This window comes from Pseudophryne corroboree, chromosome 2, assembly GCF_028390025.1.
Source record: "Pseudophryne corroboree isolate aPseCor3 chromosome 2, aPseCor3.hap2, whole genome shotgun sequence".
Taxonomy (NCBI): domain Eukaryota; kingdom Metazoa; phylum Chordata; class Amphibia; order Anura; family Myobatrachidae; genus Pseudophryne; species Pseudophryne corroboree.
In genome coordinates, this window is record NC_086445.1 from 584,487,165 (window position 1) to 584,508,175 (window position 21,011).

Sequence of the window (21,011 nt, forward strand, 5' to 3'; positions counted from 1 at the left end):
GAGCAGCCCCCTGCTGCGACCCGTGCTCGGCCCCTTTCCCATCAGCAGTCACAACCCGGCATATGCCGGGTTGGTGACGCTTCTAGTGACGCGGCAGGGGCGACGCAGGGAGATCACATGATCTCCCGGCGCCGCCCTTTCAAACAGTGTAAACGGGAGCCGTGTCGCATCGACACGGCTCCCGTTTCACTACAACCCTACCTGGATCATTCCCGTGTCCTACCCAGGTAGATAGCCGGGTAGGATTCACGGGTCACTTGATCTGGGTTTACCCTTTTCCACTTGCAAAAAACACGGGTAAATGCGTGCCCCCGTGCATTTACCCGTGTTTTTTGAGCTAATGGAAAAGGGGTATGAATGTATAAAATAATAAATATATACATATGAATACATATACTAATGAGAAACCTCACACTGTCACTCTCAGCATTATTGGTAGTAATGTGTTTCATTTTACATGTTTCAGATTATTTTTGTGTAACACTACTATTCTACACACAGTGCTTTTAACCAATGAGCCAACTCATTATCTGAAAACTACCTAGACACATTTGGAAACAGAGTTATTAAGCATAAAAGTAATCATGCTAATTGCTGCAAACACGTATCAGTTGTGCTGTTTTTGGATTATATTTTACGTGCTGTAATTTAAATGCAGTCACATTATATTCTGTAATCACTGCATCTGTGTTCAAGGTACAGCATTCCAAAGTGTCACGTAGAACATAAAATAAACACTCAATTAAATATGCTGGCACACAAAGTGGACAAAGCAGCTGCGACCTAGTGTACTTTGGCAAACATGCATGTGAATTGTAATGTAAAACTATCATAAAAACCCACTGTGTTGTCTGGCCTAGTAGTCCCAGAGTATAGACACACGTGGCAGTGTTTTCAGTATGTGTACATACAGAGCTACAGTATATGCCAGGAACTAGTTATCTCATTTTATTACATGATTCAGTTATCAATATTATTAAACAATGAAGGCTATTACGTAGGTATTTGTCCGACATTGTCTTCAACTGTAAGTCACTGTTTTCCTGTTTTGATTATGTGCGTATGTACTCTGTAATTGGGCGCTGCGGAACCCTTGTGGCGCCATAGAAATCAAGGATAATAATAATACTACTACTACAGTAAATGTAAGTACACATCACTGCAGTAAAACACCTTCAAGGCTTGCTGGACTAAAGGGTCTATTTACTAAGCCCTGGATAGAGATAAAGCAGACAAAGATAAAGTATCAGTTGGTCCTTTTGCAAACCCAGCCTGTGGCATGGCAGTTACGAGCTGATTGGTTGGTACTTTATCTCCTTCCACCCACTTTATCTCCATCCAAAGCTTAGAGAATACACCCCTAATTCTCTCATGATGCTGAGTCAGTCAGCAGGTGACTGAATATCATGGGATATGTAGTTCAGCAGATCTAGTCGACAGGTTTACTATACACCATACAAAGTAGACAGTCATTACATTTTACAATACATTCTCCAGTCTCTCCCTAGAGTAGAGAAAATATTACCTACAAAAGACTGAAGTTTACACACTGGATAACTCACTGGAACTATATTTACTAACAATCATGACCTGACTCATTTTCTTTATTTGTTCAATTAATTAATTTTTTTTTTTTTTTTTGTATGTTTTGGCTTACACAATTACACAGATTGTGCAGACTGCACCTGCACAGGGCAGGGAGTTTATTGACAATTCCTGTACTGCAAAACAAAATCTTGTTTCTGTGCATCATATGCATTGTCAGGGGCATCATAATCCTCACACTGCAGCAGAGATGAAAGTGCCCCATCTCTCTGACCTGTCAACTGCTCAGAACAGTATCTGCTCCCTTTATGACTGATACCATCTTTATAGGCCCAGAAAATCAGTACACAGTTTTCTGATGTCTTGCTGGGTACACACAATGCAATCATCTGTCAGACCATGGGGTAAATGTAATAGGGTGTAAGAAGCCGGAGGTGCGGGAGTTTGTGCCAGAATGCACATATTTTTAAAGCAGCAATCATTTACAAGACAGTTTTGGCTTGTAAATGATTGCCGCTTTAAATATACGGGCATTCTCGCACAAATTCCAGCACCTTTGGCTTCTTGAACCCTATTACATTAACCCCCACCTGTCCAATCTGGTAATGGATGGATGCAAGTAACAATTGACTATTTTCTCCTAAACACTGGAAAATGGACATAAACAGTTGTTTAGACAAACTGGTTAAATCAGTTTGATATAACTAATTTGTCTGAACAATAGGTTTTGTCTGTTTTCCAGTGTTTTGAAGCAATTGGTTGATTGTATGTGCTCCCATACATTACCAGATTTTCATTCCAACCAGCCAGATTGGATAAATGGTATGTCAGATAATTGTATAGTGTGTACCTAGCTTTACACTGCACCACAGGTCTATCATATTTGCCCAAACACACAAATATTTAACTTTTACAAATGATTATTGTGTATATAAAGAACACCTTAGAACTAGTGTAAAATATAGGCGTGGGATGTTTAATCTGAAACATGTTATACAGAAAGTTCTGAAAACCTGAAGAGCTTAACAAGTAAGGAATTGCTGCCGTCTGGTGAATATGTCATACACAAGGATTTCATGATCAAATCCTTTCTACTACAATCACTGTGAGGAGTCAAGGGGGCTGTACACAAACAATGGGGTTGTTTTCAATTTTAATTTAATGTATTTCAAGGCTTGGGTTCTGCATTACAGAAAAACCTTCTCTCAGCTATTGTGGATATCCCAAGCCTATACAAATCCTTTAACTGTCCTCTTTTAATTTTTTATCACTATGTACTGTATAATCTCTAAGTGACGCTCTTACCAGGAAGGTATTCGCATATCATGTGTGTTTTGTTGTGAGGCATAGGGCCTGATTTAGTGGTGGAAGCAGTTGCATTTACACCTGTGTTTTTGTACGTAAGCGGCTCTGTGAAAATATGCTCATGCTAATGTACACACACGCCCACTAATGGTGTTTCGACTCACCACTTAAGTACAAAGAGGCAATAAAAGAGGAATTAATTACATATTGGTTGCACCATCGGACCTCAGAGCAACCCCATGATTGCTCAGAATGTCAGTCGCAAGTACAGTAAGCCGCCGTAGTCTTTACAACTGTGTATGATAAAGCAGTGGCAGGCTGGGACACGTCCCTGAAATAGTCCTGACACACCTGCTGTCTTGCTATCTCCTGTTGCCTCCCACAAACCGTCACTGATGGCGGGATATACTAAAAGCAAAATGCGACCTGCACAGGGGGACTCTGAGATCATAAACCCAGAAGTCCTATCATCGCAAAAGACAGCTTTGTTTTGGAAGAGATGTCCTTTGTGATATCTATTACAACTCTAGGTGCATGCTGGCATTATTAGTGCCGCTATGCACCTGATAAGTGGTGGGATGTAACGCATCCAATATGCCGTGCATAGTACATTCTGCCCTGAGTGTCAATCACTGCACATACAAATTTGCATTGTGACCACCATTTCAAAACCATCAGGACCATGCTCAGCACAATAATAGGTGCTCAACTATGCAAACATCAGCATTGCGAACACTGGGTGTAAGTGCTGGGCCACACAAAGCGGCTTGGCCGGGAGGGGGGATTTGTGGGATCCCGCAGAAAGGGATCCGGCCAGTGACACACACGGGATTTCAGTGCAGCACATACATTGTATGTGTTCACCAGTGCCGTAACTAGACATTTTAGCGCTGTGTGCAAAAAAACCAGCATCGGCGCCCCCCCCCCCCGCCCCCCCCCAAATATAAAACTGGGCCAATGCGCGCAGTAGACACACGCCAAAATATAGGATCGTGGCTTTATGGGGAAGGGGCGTGTCCACCTAGCTCCCTTTTACACAGTAAGGTAGGCAGAGCTCCCTTTTACACAGTATGGCAAGTAGAGTCCACTTTTACACATTAGGCAGGTATTTTACACAGTACGGCACGTAGAGTCCCGTTTTACACATTACAGCAGCAGAGTCCCGTTTTACACACTATAGCAGCAGAGTCACCCTTTGTTACATATTACAGCAACAGAGAGTGAGAGTGTGTGTGTGTGTCTCAAGTCACCTGTTAGCGCGATGCGGCATCCAGGACTACCAGGCGCAGACACTCATTTACTGGCGCTCACAGTCCCCTCTCCAGTGCTCAGGCTGCGGCGGGTGTCACAGTAGAGGTAGCAGTGGCTCCTATACGGCACCAGGAGGCTGAAGGAGCGCTCTCTCTCTCTCCACTTCAGAGGTGGCGGCGGCGGATCTCCCTGGCGGCATCAATAGAAGCAGCGGCGCCTCCTATACGGGACCAGGTGGCTGAAGGAGCGCTCCTTCTCCACTTCAGAGGGGGCGGCGGAGCTCATAGCCAGAATTACCGCACAAAGGGTAACACCAAATGGCGCACTCCCCGTCGCTTACAGAGGCAGGCACCGGCAGACAGTGGAAATGTCACTATTCCATCACTGACCAAAACAGCCGTAGGTAGGGGTATGCTGCCTGATGGTGCGCCTTCACTGCACTTGCGCTGTGGGCAAGGCACCATTGGCACACACCTAGTTACGGCCCTGGTGTTCACTATGAAATCCCACCATCCTGTCATCTGGCCCGACTGATGCCAAAGACCAAGTCTATGTTAAAGCTCGGATGTCTCCTGTCATCTCTTTCGAAGGCTTCACTTGCGATTATTAGCAATTCCGTAGCCTAAAAATTCATAGCTGTGTAGGCAAGTGAGTGCTAACATGAATTCAGCCCACTTTGCGTCCACCTCTGAATCAGGCCCTTAGTACTTTGTGGTATTATCTGGAATCTGTTAATACTAATGTTAAATATCCCTTGTTTGTCACTGGAATTTGTGTGGTCTGTGCTATTAAGCTTAGTAATGGTTACGGATTCCATGAAGGTAGACCTGAATAGATAAAGTTCTGTATTGATGTGTTCATACGCATTATCACTATGCAGTAGTCAGCCCTCTCTGGATGTACTATTTAGGTCTGATACTCACATCAATATAGTTGGCGTTGATTTCTTCTGAACTGCACTCAGCCTGGAGGGGGTGGAGCTGGACTCGGTGACGCTCATCTGAAAAGAAAACTTTAAGAAATGTAACAGATCACTTTATAGTCAGGAAATGTAAGCACAACGTAGTCAGTATATTACCCACCCTCCCTTGTGTACAACAATGCCTGTCTCTCATTAAACACAGTCACCTACAGTTTGGTGGTGCTTCTTGTCTTCCTTTCCCCTTGTCCTTCTTTTTAGACACATCCCAGTCAAAGAAACTCTGAAATATAAGGTATAGGTCTTACTTTTACATACTTATCAATGGGGTTTAATAGCAGAAAAGAATAAAAACAAAATAAATAAGTAGTAAGCATATTCATTACCTCATATTCCTGTTTGAATCCATAACCCTCTGCCACCTTCATCTGGTTTATGTGTTGCAGTAGATCTGCCACACGTACTGCAGGGTGCAGCTGGCCTGTATGATATGGAGACCCTTTCCTGCCCCCACTGCGCCGTGGAGACCCTCCCAGAAGACTGCTTGATTCTGTCACAGACCCAACACGTGGCTCCCCTGAAGAAAGCAATGAAAACCAATAATGCGATCACTGTGTGGCACTTTAAATGCATACTCCATCAATAAAACTACTTTAGATTTTGTTGCTGATATTTCCAGGTTTGTATCACTGCCACGTTGTACATGAATCTACGCACATTAAAATATACAGAGGGCTTCATTTATGAAGTGAAAAATCCTTTTCATAGTGACATAAAGCATGATTTGCCAAAGCGCATGCGTTTGCACATTAAGGTGGTGCCTTCTACAGACCAGGAGATCTTGACATTAGACAATGGGAGGAGCTGGCTGGCATTATACCTATGGCATTCGTACGCACATACATGAAAGTGGTGCGGCATCGTATCGCGGGGGAGTGGCCATGTCTCATGCGTCGTTCCTCTCTGTGTTTTATGGGCATACCAGGAATCATGGGTGTGCCGCGAATCACAGGGGCCTGGCCTCGCTGCACCACCCACCCCCACTTACCCCACCGCAGTCGGGCGGCCAAGCAGAGCACAGATAACCGGAGCTGCTCGGCAGGGCTTTTAGGCCAGATTGACCCATCTGGCCATCAGCCCTTCTGGAATTTGCCAGAAGCACTTGATGGCCAGTCCAGCTGTGGTTTAGAGACCAGAGTACACACCATCGTATATACATACACTGTATAACACAGTGCACTGGAAATACAAGATTTCACTTTGTGGAGCGAAATTATGGAAATTAAATAAATGGACACAGACATTTTCATCTGCATAAGGACTTTGTTCTCATACCAGCTCTGTGCTGGCAGAGATGTGGTCTTCCTATTAGTGATGTGCACCGGAAATTTTTCGGGTTTTGTGTTTTGGTTTTGGGTTCGGTTCCGCGGCCGTGTTTTGGGTTCGGACGCGTTTTGGCAAAACCTCACCGAAATTTTTTTGTCGGATTTGGGTGTGTTTTGGATTCGGGTGTTTTTTTCAAAAAACCCTAAAAAACTGCTTAAATCATAGAATTTGGGGGTCATTTTGATCCCATAGTAATATTAACCTCAATAACCATAATTTCCACTCATTTTCAGTCTATTCTGAACACCTCACATCTCACAATATTATTTTTAGTCCTAAAATTTGCACCGAGGTCGCTGGATGGCTAAGCTAAGCGACCCTAGTGGCCGACACAAACACCTGGCCCATCTAGGAGTGGCACTGCAGTGTCAGACAGGATGGCCCTTCAAAAAAATACTCCCCAAACAGCACATGACGCAAAGAAAAAAAGAGGCGCAATGAGGTAGCTGTGTGACTAAGATAAGCGACCCAAGTGGCCGACACAAACATCTGGCCCATCTAGGAGTGGCACTGCAGTGTCACGCAGGATGGCCCTTCAAAAAAATACTCCCCAAACAGCACATGACGCAAAGATAAAAAAGGAGGCGCAATGAGGTAGCTGTGTGACTAAGATAAGCGACCCAAGTGGCCGAAACAAACACCTGGCCCATCTAGGAGTGGCACTGCAGTGTCACGCAGGATGGCCCTTCAAAAAAATACTCCCCAAACAGCACATGATGCAAAGAAAAAAAGAGGCACAATGAGGTAGCTGTGTGACTAAGATAAGCGACCCAAGTGGCCGACACAAACATCTGGCCCATCTAGGAGTGGCACTGCAGTGTCACGCAGGATGGCCCTTCAAAAAAATACTCCCCAAACAGCACATGACGCAAAGAAAAAAAGAGGCGCAATGAGGTAGCTGTGTGACTAAGCTATGCGACCCAAGTGGCCGACACAAACATCTGGCCCATCTAGGAGTGGCACTGCAGTGTCACGCAGGATGGTCCTTCAAAAAAATACTCCCCAAACAGCACATGATGCAAAGAATAATGAAAGAAAAAAGAGGAAGGTCAGGCATCGCAACCGACACAATTGGACTCTCCTTGGGGATTTGTGATTTCGAAGAACGCACAGTTCTTTGCTGTGCTTTTGCCAGCTTAAGTCTTTTCTTTTTTCTAGTGAGAGGATGAGTGCTTCCATCCTCATGTGAAGCTGAACCACTAGCCATGAACATAGGCCAGGGCCTCAGCCGTTCCTTGCCACTCCGTGTCGTAAATGGCATATTGGCAAGTTTACGCTTCTCCTCAGACGCTTTTAATTTTGATTTTTGGGTCATTTTACTGATCTTTTGTGTTTTGGATTTTACATGCTCTGTACTATGACATTGGGCATCGGCCTTGGCAGACGACGTTGATGGCATTTCATCGTCTCGGCCATGACTAGTGGCAGCAGCTTCAGCACGAGGTGGAAGTGGATCTTGATCTTTCCCTATTTTTTTAACCTCCACATTTTTGTTCTCCATATTTTAATGCGCACAACTAAAAGGCACCACAGGTATACAATGTAGATGGATGGATAGTATACTTATGGACGACGAGTGACGACACAGAGGTAGGTACAGCAGTGGCCTACCGTACTGCTATATACAGTATAATAATTGGACCTGGTGGACACTGTCAGCAAACTGCTAAACTAGTATAAAGAAAAAAAGCCACCACAGGTATACAATGTAGATGGATGGATAGTATACTTATTATTATTAATGGATGACGAGTGACTGACGACACAGAGGTAGGTACAGCAGTGGCCTACCGTACTGCTATATACAGTATAATGGACCTGGTGGACACTGTCAGCAGACTGCTAAACTAGTACTACTAGTACAGGTTGAGTATCCCTTATCCAAAATGCTTGGGACCAGACGTATTTTGGTTATCGGATTTTTCCGTATTTTGGAATAATCGCATACCATAATGAGATATCATGGTGATGGGACATAAATCTAAGCACAGAATGCATTTATGTTACATATACACCTTATATACACAGCCTGAAGGCAATTTTAGCCAATATTTTTTATAACTTTGTGCATTAAACAAAGTGTGTGTACATTCACACAATTCATTTATGTGTCATATACACCTTATACACACAGCCTGAAGGTCATTTAATACAATATTTTTAATAACTTTGTGTATTAAACAAAGTTTGTGTACATTGAGCCATCAAAAAACAAGGTTTTCACTATCTCACTCTCATTCAAAAAAGTCCGTATTTCGGAATATTCCGTATTTCGGAATATTTGGATATGAGATACTCAACCTGTATAAAGAAAAAAAGCCACCACAGGTATACAATGTAGATCGATGGATAGTATACTTATGGACGATATGCAGCTCCAGGGCGGGAACATTTGCAGAAAATGGCGCCCTGGGGCTGGGGGAGGGGCTTCAGGTCCAAGCTCTATCCCCCTGCTGGCAAAACCATCGGGTACTGTGGGCTCTAATAAAACGGTTTATAGAGAAAACCTGACCTGTCCCATGCCCTGGTGATCTAGTGGGATCGCCTGTACTGCCACAGTGTCCACCGCCAGTGCGCGTGGCCGCCTCCCACTGACCGCGCCGGATCGCGATAAAGACCGGGTCCCGCAAGCGGGACCCACTTACCACCTCCCGAAGCGCGGCCACGCGATCCCGTAGAGCACCCATCGTGTGTGCCTGACAAGAAGAAAACCAGAGCCTCCTGCTGTAGTTAGTGTTACCCGGCAACCAGGGCTCGGGAGAGTACAGCGCCGCTGGGGATAGCCGGAGCTGTAGCCGTGAATGTCCACTGACATGTAACACTGCTGCTGCCCTTGAAGTCTTCCCTTTTTTCCTCAGAAAAAAAGCTCTTCTTAGGGCTGCCTGGAGCAGCTCCTCTGTTAAGTGCCTGCTACTGCAGCACCAACTACAAAACTGAGATCCTGTGCAGGGAGGCAGGGTGATATAGGAGGCGGCGCTATGCATTCTGGGAACAGTCAAAGCTTTGAGCCTGTTGGTGCCTCGGATCAAGATCCTACTCTACACCTCATTGTCCATTCCTTGTGGAGCCCAGTGTACCCCGCAGCAGAAATTCTATTATTGAAATCTGTAGTTCTACAGAAGCAAGAGGAAGACTCTGAGGTTGAACATGGTGTGATGATAGGACCTTTGCATATACTTTTTCCTCAAATGTATGCATATTTCTAGCTTTAGGTCATGAAGAGGCATGCATCTAAGTAAGTGCTGGACAGACCATCTGGGAGCAACGGTGCAAAACCAGTGACCTTTACAAACAGGATCACCGACAACCAAAGCAACCCTCCTAGAGACATAACACCAACACAAGGTTTTTTTTTGTTAACCACAACAAATTTCCATCACAACACTGTGAGTAATGGCCCCCATGCATCAGTAGCCCTGATTCCCCGACCCAGCGACACAGCATTCTGGCAACCAGAACCAAATCAGCGGCCAGCAATGATCAGCGATCCATCAGGTAATCAAGGAAATTAAACATGTTAAAACAACTGAATACAGAATCTGTATTTTTAAACATGTTTAATATTCCTGATTCCCAGCTGTCATTTTTCAAACACAGCCTGTGACATGGCAGTTGGGAGCTGGTTGGTTGGTACTTTGTCTTTGTCCACTTTATCACTCTGATGCAGTCACGTTATACAGCTTTCCTAGCCATGCCTAGTCGTGATCGCGCTGAGCGTCTTTTTGTGCAATTTCCCCCCTTCCCGAAAAATGCATCTTTTACATCTGTTACACTATAACGTAGCATTTTGTATACAGATACAGCTGCATTCACACACAGAATATAGTCATGCTGCATATCATTTTATGAAAAAGAAAAAAAAAAGAGAAAGAGAAGGACCACAAGGGGGTCGTCCTCTCAAGAAGGCTTACTTTGTGGCGCACTCTTTTATATCGTAGTTGTAATTGTTATTTAATTAAAACTTAACGTTTATTTCAAATATTAAAATAATGTAGACACTAAGACACAAACAACACAAATTGATCTTAGAAAGATCTTGAAAATTTGAAATCGCTGTGTATCAACACATGCGAAGAATATAGTTAATGTTCATAATACAGATGACCTTTCAATAGGAATTTCTGACACACCATACTGAAAAATAGAACAAAAGTGAAAATATCTCTTGTTTAATTAAATGGGTAACTTTAAATTAAAGGAAATCTCTCCCAATTGGTGATTGGATCTCACACTGAAGATATACCCAAATAGCGGCGACTACCTGCAATAGTAGTGTACATTCCCTTTCATTTGATGGATAATATTATCTCCTGATGGGAAAAAAATGGTATAACCGCAATCTCTGAGAACATAAGGATCTCCGATTTCTCTCGTAATATACTCGGAGAACTGAGCCATAAACAAATATTTGGCCCCTGTATGCTCAAAAACACACGTATTCCTCTAATTATATACGTAAAAAGGGTGTATATAACCAGATATATGCACCTCAGAAGGTACCAGCTACCCTATTAAGTGGTAACCCGTAGCTGCATTGGCAGTAGAGATGGTCCTACAATAGGTCAGAAATGTAAAGCAGCTCCGATGCTCGCTACTTTTTCAGAGCGTCTTTGAACAATAAAGCTACTGTATGTCTCTCGTTGCCCGTTGATATAACGTCAGAAAGCAAACATGTAACCTATAATTCTTCAAAATGAATGAAGGCCTCGAATTTGACAGTAGCAGGAACATCTGTAGGATCTATTCTGCCTATGTCATCATTACCGACCGTATGATCTGTTGCCTCCATATAAGTTTGTGCTAATATAGGTATAAAGATCTAGACCTATAAATACATACCATTACATCTCAGTCTGCATAAATCAGCATTAGTGATCCATGTAGCACCATAATGGATGGTGAAGTGTAACACTTAATTAGCACAATGATACAATAGTACAATTAACGTGCCTAGATATAAACCTTAAGCGCATCAAATGACAAGAACTGTAGTATCTGGGCAATAGGTTAGTATACCATCACAATGTCAGTAATCCATAGGCAGACATTGTTTTAAGTTTTAATTAAATAACAATTACAACTACGATATAAAAGAGTGCGCCACAAAGTAAGCCTTCTTGAGAGGACGACCCCCTTGTGGTCCTTCTCTTTCTCTTTTTCAGATATTGTACCATGCTTACTGGTGCACCTCCAGCCCTACTCAATTTAATGTAGGATATCATGCCTACCTAATTACTTTTCCAAGGCTGGTTCTTATTAAGACAATATTCTCCTAGTCATAATATGGGAGCCTGTGCATAGCCCTTCAGACTATACGTCTTTCCTCTGTAAACATGCATATCATTTTAATCAGCACAGTCTGCACAGTGATGCGAATAAGATGCATTTTCAGGGAAAAGAGACGCTCAACGTTGCCGAGATGCACAGGAGCAGGCAGCTCTCATGCGCCCTGTGTTCCTCGACTCATTACATATGGAGCCTGGAGGAGAAAGGACACATCTGTACATCTCCCCCAAAGTTTCAGTATTGCCAATTATCTGAATAGACAACTGCAGAGAAGAAATGGGCAATAAAAAAACAAACAAACCATATAATAATGAATACTGGAGAAAACATCTATTGCGTCAGAACTGTAGCCCTAAATTTGTAATTAGGAGTTCTTTAGAGAGAGCACACACCTCGGGAGCCATAACCGTGCAGGAATGTCAGCGCTGCCTCGTCCTGCATTAACTTGGGTTGATCCGTGATCTTGGCATGTTCTCTAGGGATTGCTGCACAGGAGTTTTCATGCCGCACTGGCAGGGCAGACTTAGCCAAACCCATCGGCTTCCTGTAACAACACCAAGGACATATTTCATGACAAAACTTCCTGTTTGTCTTATCTCACTATGGGACAGATAACCATATACTGGTGTCACAAAGCACAATAGCATTTTGGAGGTATTTTATTCTCTCTACCAGATGGAGAGTGTACCGGTCGTTTTAGATCATTTTACTTAGCACAAAGCACTCTGTAAAACTATGACAGATCCCATATAATCCTACAAACTATAGGTGTGAAGTAAAAGGAGTGCACTTAGGAGAGGGCATATTGACCGGGATCACTCAGCAATTTTCAAAGTTTTCATCTGCGTAAGCTCATATAATATTTCATGCTACGAAAGCTCAACTCTGCTTTAGCTTATTAATATCATACTCACGGGTAATAAGCATAAGAAAACTGTGTTCTTCTGCGAGCGATAGAGAAAAGAATTAAAGTATGAGCTTTCTGTAATGTTGCATACTGATAGAGAAATTCTGCTGAAAATCAACAAGATATTTGCACAATAGTCTGACAGTCACAACACAACAGACAAATACCTACCCCTTTCGGACAATGAGAATCACAACACCAAGCAGGATGATAAATACAACCAGGCCACCGGCACAAATTCCAAGCACAAGCCCCATCTCCTCCGAATGCTGGGGAGCCATAGAGAAGCGGTGACTGTCCTTACAGGGTGCTGCAGAAGGCAGGAGAGTTACAGAAGTATACTATAGAGCACAGGTTCTCAAACTCGGTCCTCAGGACCCCACACAGTGCATGTTTTGCAAGTAACCCAGCAGGTGCACAGGTGTATTAATTACTCACTGACACTTTGTGAAAGGTCCACAGGTGGAGCTAATTATTTAACTTGCGATTCTGTGGGGAGACCTGCAAAACATGCGCTGTGTGGGGTCCTGAGGACCGAGTTTGAGAACCTATGCTATAGAGAGTCATTATTAAATATCCAGATGCTTGATGGATACTGCCAAAATATATTGGATAAGAATCAAGCTAGTCATACACATGGGGGAAGATCAGGAGAGATCCAGGATGGAAAGAGTAGATAGAAAGACTCTGGATGGAATGAAAGACTCTGGATGGAATGAAAGGAACTCAGAGCTGTAAATTCCAGAAGAGAGATCAGCAGTAAGAAGAAAGAAATCAATACAGAGAAGTAACACAGATAACAAGGGATGAGTACAGTTTTCAAACTGGATGAGATAAGGAAGGAGATATGTGCAGTAACATAGAAACATATAAATTGACGGCAGATAAGAACCACTTGGCCCATCAAGTCTGCCGCTTAAAAGTAAGAGGCTCATAATAAAAAACAGATAATAACCATTAATGAGATTAAAGACAGTAACAGTTTGGTATGAGTTGCAAAAAAACATATAGAGGAATGTGCAACATAAAATAGACTAGCGTCACTTTTTACCTTTTCTGGCAATCCTAACACAATTAAGTCGTGTTTCCTACAAAAAGAAAAACAGCATTCATGGGAGACCAATTTCTTTTCATATAAAGTCCACATTTACTCATCCAGAGAGCATCCAACCAATGTCTGACACTTCTTTCTGTATACTAGCAATCCATCTGACTTTTTTAAGGTCATCTTACCCCACGATGGTGGCTGGCTGCCTGCAGGTAGATAAGATAGCCTTTTCGAGGATCCAGGGGTGGATTCCAGTAGCCCCCATAACTGCGGTTATCCCCAACCACAAAGGGAGTGTCCCGAGGCAAATCACTAGGTGGAAGTTCTGCTCCTACGTAGCTAGTGGCTCCATCCATCTCTGCTTCCTCATATCCACCTGCCCCGGGGAAGCAACCAGGGACTCCCAGCTCGCGTCGGGACCGACGGGAGCTTTCTCCTTCAACCAGTACCTGGTAAAAGCTGTTGTACAGAGAAATGCTGTCACTATATATATATATATATATATATATTATATATATACACACACACACACACACACACACACACACACACACACACACACACACACACATACACACACACACAATACATTCAAGGTACTACATATACACTTCCTTAAGAAGCCACCATGACTATCAGCACACATTTACACTAGTCTTATACCTGGTGTATGAGAGTGTCCAGAGTCAGACAGATCTATGATATGTACTCGCCAGCAATTTCATCTATACATCAAAACACTCTATGGGGGATATTCAATTGTTTGAAAAGTCAGCTGGGAGTCTGTTTTTTCCTATCTAATAGACAGGTAACACCAGACACCCAACTGACTTTTCAAACATTTAAATCTCCCCCTATCACTTAACTTAGCCTACATGTGAATACCCCATTGGTTACCATTAGTCCCATTCAACACCAAGTGGAGCGTACACTGAGTGCATATGAATCACCCGAAGATGCACGTGATCAGAGTTACAGAGTATGTGTAGCATGGATTATCACAAGATCCAGCCGCAGAACAGATTTGCATACAACTCTACATTAGCACCAGGCATGTCAAAGAAAGTTCAATAAACTTGTAAATCTTTCATGTATAATACTATTTGTGACAGCAATATGAAATAGGAAGGATTATGCAGTTGTTTAAGCAGAATCCGGACAACAACACAGTCTACTATTTGCTCCTCAAACATATACAAATCATAAAGAAAATGTACTTTTTAGTGATCAATCCTTATTTAACATATTCAGTTTAACCAGTATTTCTATAAAACAAGGAACGTGTATAGTGAACATTGGAGAAGTCATTAAGGCATGGGTCTTCAACCTGCGGCCCTCCAGCTGCTGTGGAACTACACATACCAGCATGTCCTGCCACAGTTTTGCTATTAAGACATGCTAAAATTGAGGCAATGCATGTTGAGATAAGTAGTTCCACAGTAGCTGGAAGGCCGTAGCTTGAAGACCCATGCATAAGGGTAATGCACACTTAGTTAGGACCTTATTTAGGTTTGTTAGCAAACCAAAAAAAGCCCACTAATGGGCAAAACCACATTTGTGCCAGAGCCAGTGCAGCTGTGGACGGGATCACAGTGGCAATATCAAACACACTCCTAAAACTAGGGGGGGAGGGGGGTTGTACAGCCCCAAAATGGCCCCTGATTGTCAATCAATACATCCTCTCCGCCGTTGCAAGTCCATGCACAGTGCGACTTAGATGCTTGTGCAGACCTCCAATAATCGATCAACCGAGAAAAAAAATCAGGCTTGCATAGAACATAATAAAGATAATACAGAGAATATATTACATTATGTATAATATAGTCAAATGTCTAGATCTCTTGGGGTAGTTTGCCGTTTCCTATCAATGTCAGAGGCAGATGAGTAAAACTGTGAAGAAAGTAACCTACAGTACAACTAACCTGACAGGGGATCCCCGTCCTTGTGCAGGCCTTAGGAGAACAGTTATGGTGTGATCCGTCTCGGCAATTGGTGCAGGAAGGTCTCTGTAGTCAAAAGCAGGAGCTACAGCAAATTAATTAAATTCAATAATTATGAAAGTTCTATATATACAGTACAGTGTAGCTGATGTTGTCATAATAGGCAAGTGATGCTAGTTTATTAATAACATCCTGAAAATCTGTACATATGGTAATATCTGATTGCATTTTGTATAACTAGTGAGTGTTGACGTCATCACATCACCGCTCAACAGAAACACTTGCGTACTGCAAGGAAAACACATATCAAGCTGTTACTCAGTTTTTAGGGGTTCACTACGGCTGGCCGGCGGTCGGGCTCCCGGCGACCAGCATCCCGGCGGCGGGAGCCCGACCGCCGGCTTATCGACAGCGTGGCGAGCGCAAATGAGCCCCTTGCGGGCTCGCTGCGCTCGCCACGCTACGGGCACGGTGGCGCGCTACGCGCGCCACACTATTTTATTCTCCCTCTATGGGGGTCGTGGACCCCCACGAGGGAAAATAAGTGTCGGTATGCCGGCTGTCGGGCTCCCGGCGCCGGTATACTGAGCGCCGGGAGCCCGACCGCCGGCATACAGAAGACCACCCGTTTTTAGAGTCTACCCTATATTTCAGTGACCAGAGGCTTTGTACTTTATTTGGTGACAAGTCTCCACTGTAACATTTAATATCATTATAATTTACTGTAGAGCAGTGGTTCCCAAACACAGGGCCTGATTGAGGTGTGGTAGGTGGTAGTATAAAGCATAGGTCTGCTTATGGTAATGCAGCAGGACACATCTGGTATAAGTAGACGCCTCCTGTTGCATGTGTGATCCTCTACTGCATCCGCATTGGATCACCTGCAATACTAACGGCCAGATGAGTAACCCATAAGGTTATGCAGACCAGATGCAGAAGCTCCATCGCTGAAGTCAGGAAATCTCTGATGTAAGATGGAGACCCTGGCCTCAGCACCATAAAATGGAAGTGACACACCTCCGTTTTGTGAAACCAGGGTGGTCATTCTGAGCTGATCGCAGCCAGAAACTTTTTGCTGCTGCTGCGATCAACTAGTCCACGCCTATGGGGGAGTGTATTTTAGCTTAGCAGGGCTGCGATCGCTTGTGCAGCCCTGCTAAGCTAATGGACCAGAATGCAGGTTAATTGGAAAGCAGGCTTTAGTGAAGCACCTGTATCACAAAGTACTCCTGTGTAGATATTGATCCTGCTAACGCATTTCAGTAATCTGCAACGCCTTTCTCAAAGGATAATAGAAGCAGCAACTAACGTCTTCAGCCTTACTACGTCCAACGATGCAGGAGCCATACTGTACATGCTTAGTGCAGTTCTCGCAAATCAGTACATTGCAACATTACCCAAATACTGACTATACCTGAATCAGATCTTCGTTCCACTAGGTGTCCTAACAGTCAAGGTTTTAAGGATATACTACTTGTGCACAGGTGACTTAATTAGTACCTCATTCATTTTGATTAAACCATATGTGCATAAACATGTATATGTTTAAAACCTGGACTGTGAACTGCCCTGAGAAAGAGTTTGGGAACCACTGCTTTAGGGTGAACATTTTATCCCAAATACTGTGATACTATTAATAATTGTGGTTATTCTAGTAAAACTATGCATGCCTCTGTTTTAATAAAGCTGTCAGGATGATGAATAAGCAATACCTGAAATGTTGGTTGCGAGCTCAGTAAGAGCACTCTGTCCATAGCCTCTGCTATTACGGGCCCGTACACTTAGTAGATAGGTGGTTCCAGGGTGTAAGTTGGTAAGGAGGTGGGAAGTTTCATTGGGAGGTTTACAGATGGTAGAACGTGGTCCTGGGACACTCACACCAGGATCTGATGACTCAATTATTTGATAACTGAGCTGAAAAAATAGAGAAGAAGAGCTGTTATGTAAATTTATCACACAAGTCATTGTCTATATATGGGACTATACATGGTAATGATGGCAAATAAGAGACCATACAGACAGCTAACACCTGACCTTGTAACAATTATCTACAAAATATAAAAAGCGAGCTAAATTAATGGCTCAATACATGAAACAAACTATACATGACAGTGGCATGTAATATTAGGATGTGGAAACTGAAGAACTTCGAACAGCTGAGCAAAATAGACAATTGTAGGGAAAAAGAGATTCATTACAAAAATAAGTTTTTGTTAATTAACTAACCATGTCTGAAAACAAGTAAACTAATGATGACGTTTCACATTGTTTACATTGTTTCCTCAAGACCAGTGTACAGTGACATTTTATCTCGCATTTGCAGCAATGCCCTACAGCAACCACTTAGCAAGTGGCAAATCCATGTTAATCATACCAATGCCTTCAAACAGATGGAAGGGGGCCAGCATCTGCCAGTGTCTAACATGTATCATAAAACCTAAAATTACATTTAAATATGATTCATCTGGAACTTATACTGTATATATATGCACCTCATATTGAGTTAGAACTCCATTAGGTTCAGCAGGTTCATCCCAAGAGAGAAGAATTGCATCGTCCACCGGTGTGGTGACAAGGGTCTCTGAAGCGATGCCCCCTGGTACTGAAAAACACATAAGAAGATTCAGAATATATATTATTATATTAATATGTGGGTAATACCGCAGTATAACAACTCATACACCCATATTTAATTCTCTGCTGTGTGCCGCATACGGCGATACAATACTGGACACCAAACTCACTAATTTCACTGTGTACCTCTATGTGGTGCAAGTTAAAATTAGTGATGATGGTGGTCGCAAAGTGCCACTGTTCAAATGGCACTTTCTGCCCATCGCCCACAACTGAATCACTCCCATAGTTGTAATGAAAATATCAAAGCAACACTATTTCATTACACACCATCTTCCTGTGTGTGACAGGTCACCTCCTTGCCCTCCTTTCTACCCTCAGGGTTGGAGATTACAAGGCGACAGTGGATGGCACTGTATGGAGGTAGAGCATGGAGAGTGTAGTGGCTGGCTCCCCCCTCCACTGTTACACAGTCTTGCAGAGAGCTAGCTTCGTGGCTGTAGCACAGTGTCACTGCGTAGGTGTGACAACGGGTGATGTTGAAGCCGACTGCTTCCCAATGTAGAGTCAGCTGGCGTGGCTGCTCTGCTGTGCACAAAAGGCCTTTAGGTGCTCGCATGGGCTCTAAAAAGAAAAATCACAAAAAAATTAGTAACTGAGTTAGTCAGGAAAAAATGTGATTTCATAGGGCTGTAATTGGTTAAATAAACTCTAGTCTCAAGCTGTGTGAATGTCCTATTCAGCCTCCCAATGATTCAATAATCCCCAGCAGCTACAACATGCAGTATATTTGCAGCCTAGCAGTGTCCCACTGTTCTTTTGTTAACAACTTTCCTCCCGTTCAGTATTTATCACCCCTCCCAACTTACTGGTTATTTTACAATGTGTTTAAACTAACCTAGTATTTCCATATCTAATTCCCCTCACTACTTCAACTACATGTGAATCCATGTTACCTCTCGCACACCATGCATATTACATTGTTTTACAGAAGACTTATTTTTCTATATGTCCACTGACTGCAGTCTTCTACCTGCACACTTTGTCCTGCTGATGAGTGCTGGTCCAGGCCTCCCAGTGCCTCCCTCACCAGGGCGAGTGAGTAACACTGATAGATGATATTGTGAGTCAGGGTCCAAATGCCACAGTTTATATGTGTGTGCAGTGACAGCATGCCGTTCCCGCCAGGTTCCTCCGCTCACACGGTACTCAATCTCTCTTCGCACGATGGGCCCATCACCCGTGATGGAGCGAGTGTTTAGTTGTACTACCAGATAGGTGGGGCCAGCCCTTAGAAGTTGAGGTGGAGCAATAGGGGTTGGTGGCTCTGTGTGATATTCAGCAGTAATCAGTTAGCATGAGGGAATAAGGGATTCTGAACAGAGCAAGTTGGTAAGAGTATAGGGGATAATTCCGAGTTGATCGCAGCAGGAACTTTGTTAGCAGTTGGGCAAAACCATGTGCACTGCAGGGGGGGGCAGATATAACATGTGCAGAGAGTGTTAGATTTGGGTGGGTTATTTTGTTTCTGTGCAGGGTAAATACTGGCTGCTTTATTTTTACACTGCAATTTAGATTGCAGATTGAACACACCCCACCCAAATCTAACTCTCTCTGCACATGTTATATCTGCCCCCCCTGCAGTGCAGATGGTTTTGCCCAACTGCTAACAAAGTTCCTGCTGCGAACAACTCAGAATTACCCCCATAGTGAGGTGTAGAAGCAGGCAAATGACATGCAGTGTTCAGTGAATGCAGTCACACTGCAGTGCATAGTGTGATATGTAATGCGTGTGGTGATTTAAGGGGGACAAGTACTAAGCAGTGATAAAAGTGGAGAAGTGAGCCAGTGGAGACGATGCCCATGGCAACCAATCAGCTACTCTGTATACTTTTATAGTATAAGAAAAAACGATTTAAGATCTCCGAATTATCTGATTATTATGTAGTATTATTTTTCACTCAGTGTGCATTAGGGAACACAAATTGTTTTTTCTTACACAGAATTACCCCTCCCTTTTAGCACCTGAGTGACATCACAATCCGATTGAGCAGCTTGCCGATATATGTGCATTACTTTTATAGTATACAAATTATAAATGTTACGTCAAACCTGATTGATTGCCATGGGCAACTTCTCCACTTTTATCACTGCTTAGTACATCTCCCCCTAAATGTTGTTTATAAGAATGAAGACATTTTAGATCTGATCAATTCTCACCTTTCACTACAAGTTCAGCAAAGTTGGACACTCCTGCCCCATAAATAGAGCGACTCACACAACGGTACAGATCTTGATCATCTGGCCCGGCTTCAAACAGCTGGAAGGAGGCCAACAGCCGCCAGTGACTGACATGCTGGATTATCCCTGATGAGGTGATGCCTCCGCTTTGCCTCTAAAGGCCAACAATAAAGCAGAACCCAGTGTAAACACTTTGTATTTGTGACTGTATCAGACAAAATTTTATTAAACATAAACAAGTCTAACTATAATCATTTCCCCATTAATGAAGAACTAGAAATATGCAGTTTATGAATGAACATACACATATCACATGACTGACAAAGAAGCTACTCATCTCTCAGAAGCATTTCCAACTCTAATTACACTATAGTTACACTATTACTACATTATCATTTGTGTGCCATGTTGTCATAGAAACCTTATTTCGTGTTTAGCACTACTACTTTTAGTTAATCTGCATTGCACAGTGAAATTGTAGATGCAACTGAAAAGGCACAATGAAGCAGTCATGCTGAGGAATTGTGCCATTGATACAATAACTGCCCATCCCCTCAATATTTCCCAATTCAGCCACATCACTCTCCGATTGGCTACGCACTTTCCCAT

General features: G+C 43.1%; 1 protein-coding gene across 7 annotated transcripts in view; it reads right to left on the minus strand.

Moving 5' to 3' along the window:
• PTPRU (protein tyrosine phosphatase receptor type U) overlaps positions 1 to 21,011 on the minus strand; it is a 287,012-nt gene that overhangs the window by 99,294 nt on the left and 166,707 nt on the right. For 2 of the 7 annotated variants that reach the window (XM_063954504.1, XM_063954510.1), the window contains exons 6-19: positions 20,382 to 20,556; positions 19,195 to 19,488; positions 18,492 to 18,785; positions 18,080 to 18,189; positions 17,300 to 17,501; positions 15,570 to 15,672; positions 13,833 to 14,106; positions 13,651 to 13,687; positions 12,771 to 12,909; positions 12,607 to 12,636; positions 12,085 to 12,236; positions 5,407 to 5,597; positions 5,234 to 5,303; positions 5,025 to 5,101 (exon numbers count right to left, since the gene is read on the minus strand). In XM_063954504.1, the coding sequence (XP_063810574.1) occupies positions 5,025 to 5,101; positions 5,234 to 5,303; positions 5,407 to 5,597; positions 12,085 to 12,236; positions 12,607 to 12,636; positions 12,771 to 12,909; positions 13,651 to 13,687; positions 13,833 to 14,106; positions 15,570 to 15,672; positions 17,300 to 17,501; positions 18,080 to 18,189; positions 18,492 to 18,785; positions 19,195 to 19,488; positions 20,382 to 20,556 (2,148 nt within the window). Of the gene's footprint in view, positions 1 to 5,024; positions 5,114 to 5,233; positions 5,304 to 5,406; positions 5,598 to 12,084; positions 12,237 to 12,606; positions 12,637 to 12,770; positions 12,910 to 13,650; positions 13,688 to 13,832; positions 14,107 to 15,569; positions 15,673 to 17,299; positions 17,502 to 18,079; positions 18,190 to 18,491; positions 18,786 to 19,194; positions 19,489 to 20,381; positions 20,557 to 21,011 lie in introns of all 7 variants that reach the window. The other 5 variants (XM_063954501.1, XM_063954509.1, XM_063954513.1 and 2 more) reach the window with 3 other exon arrangements.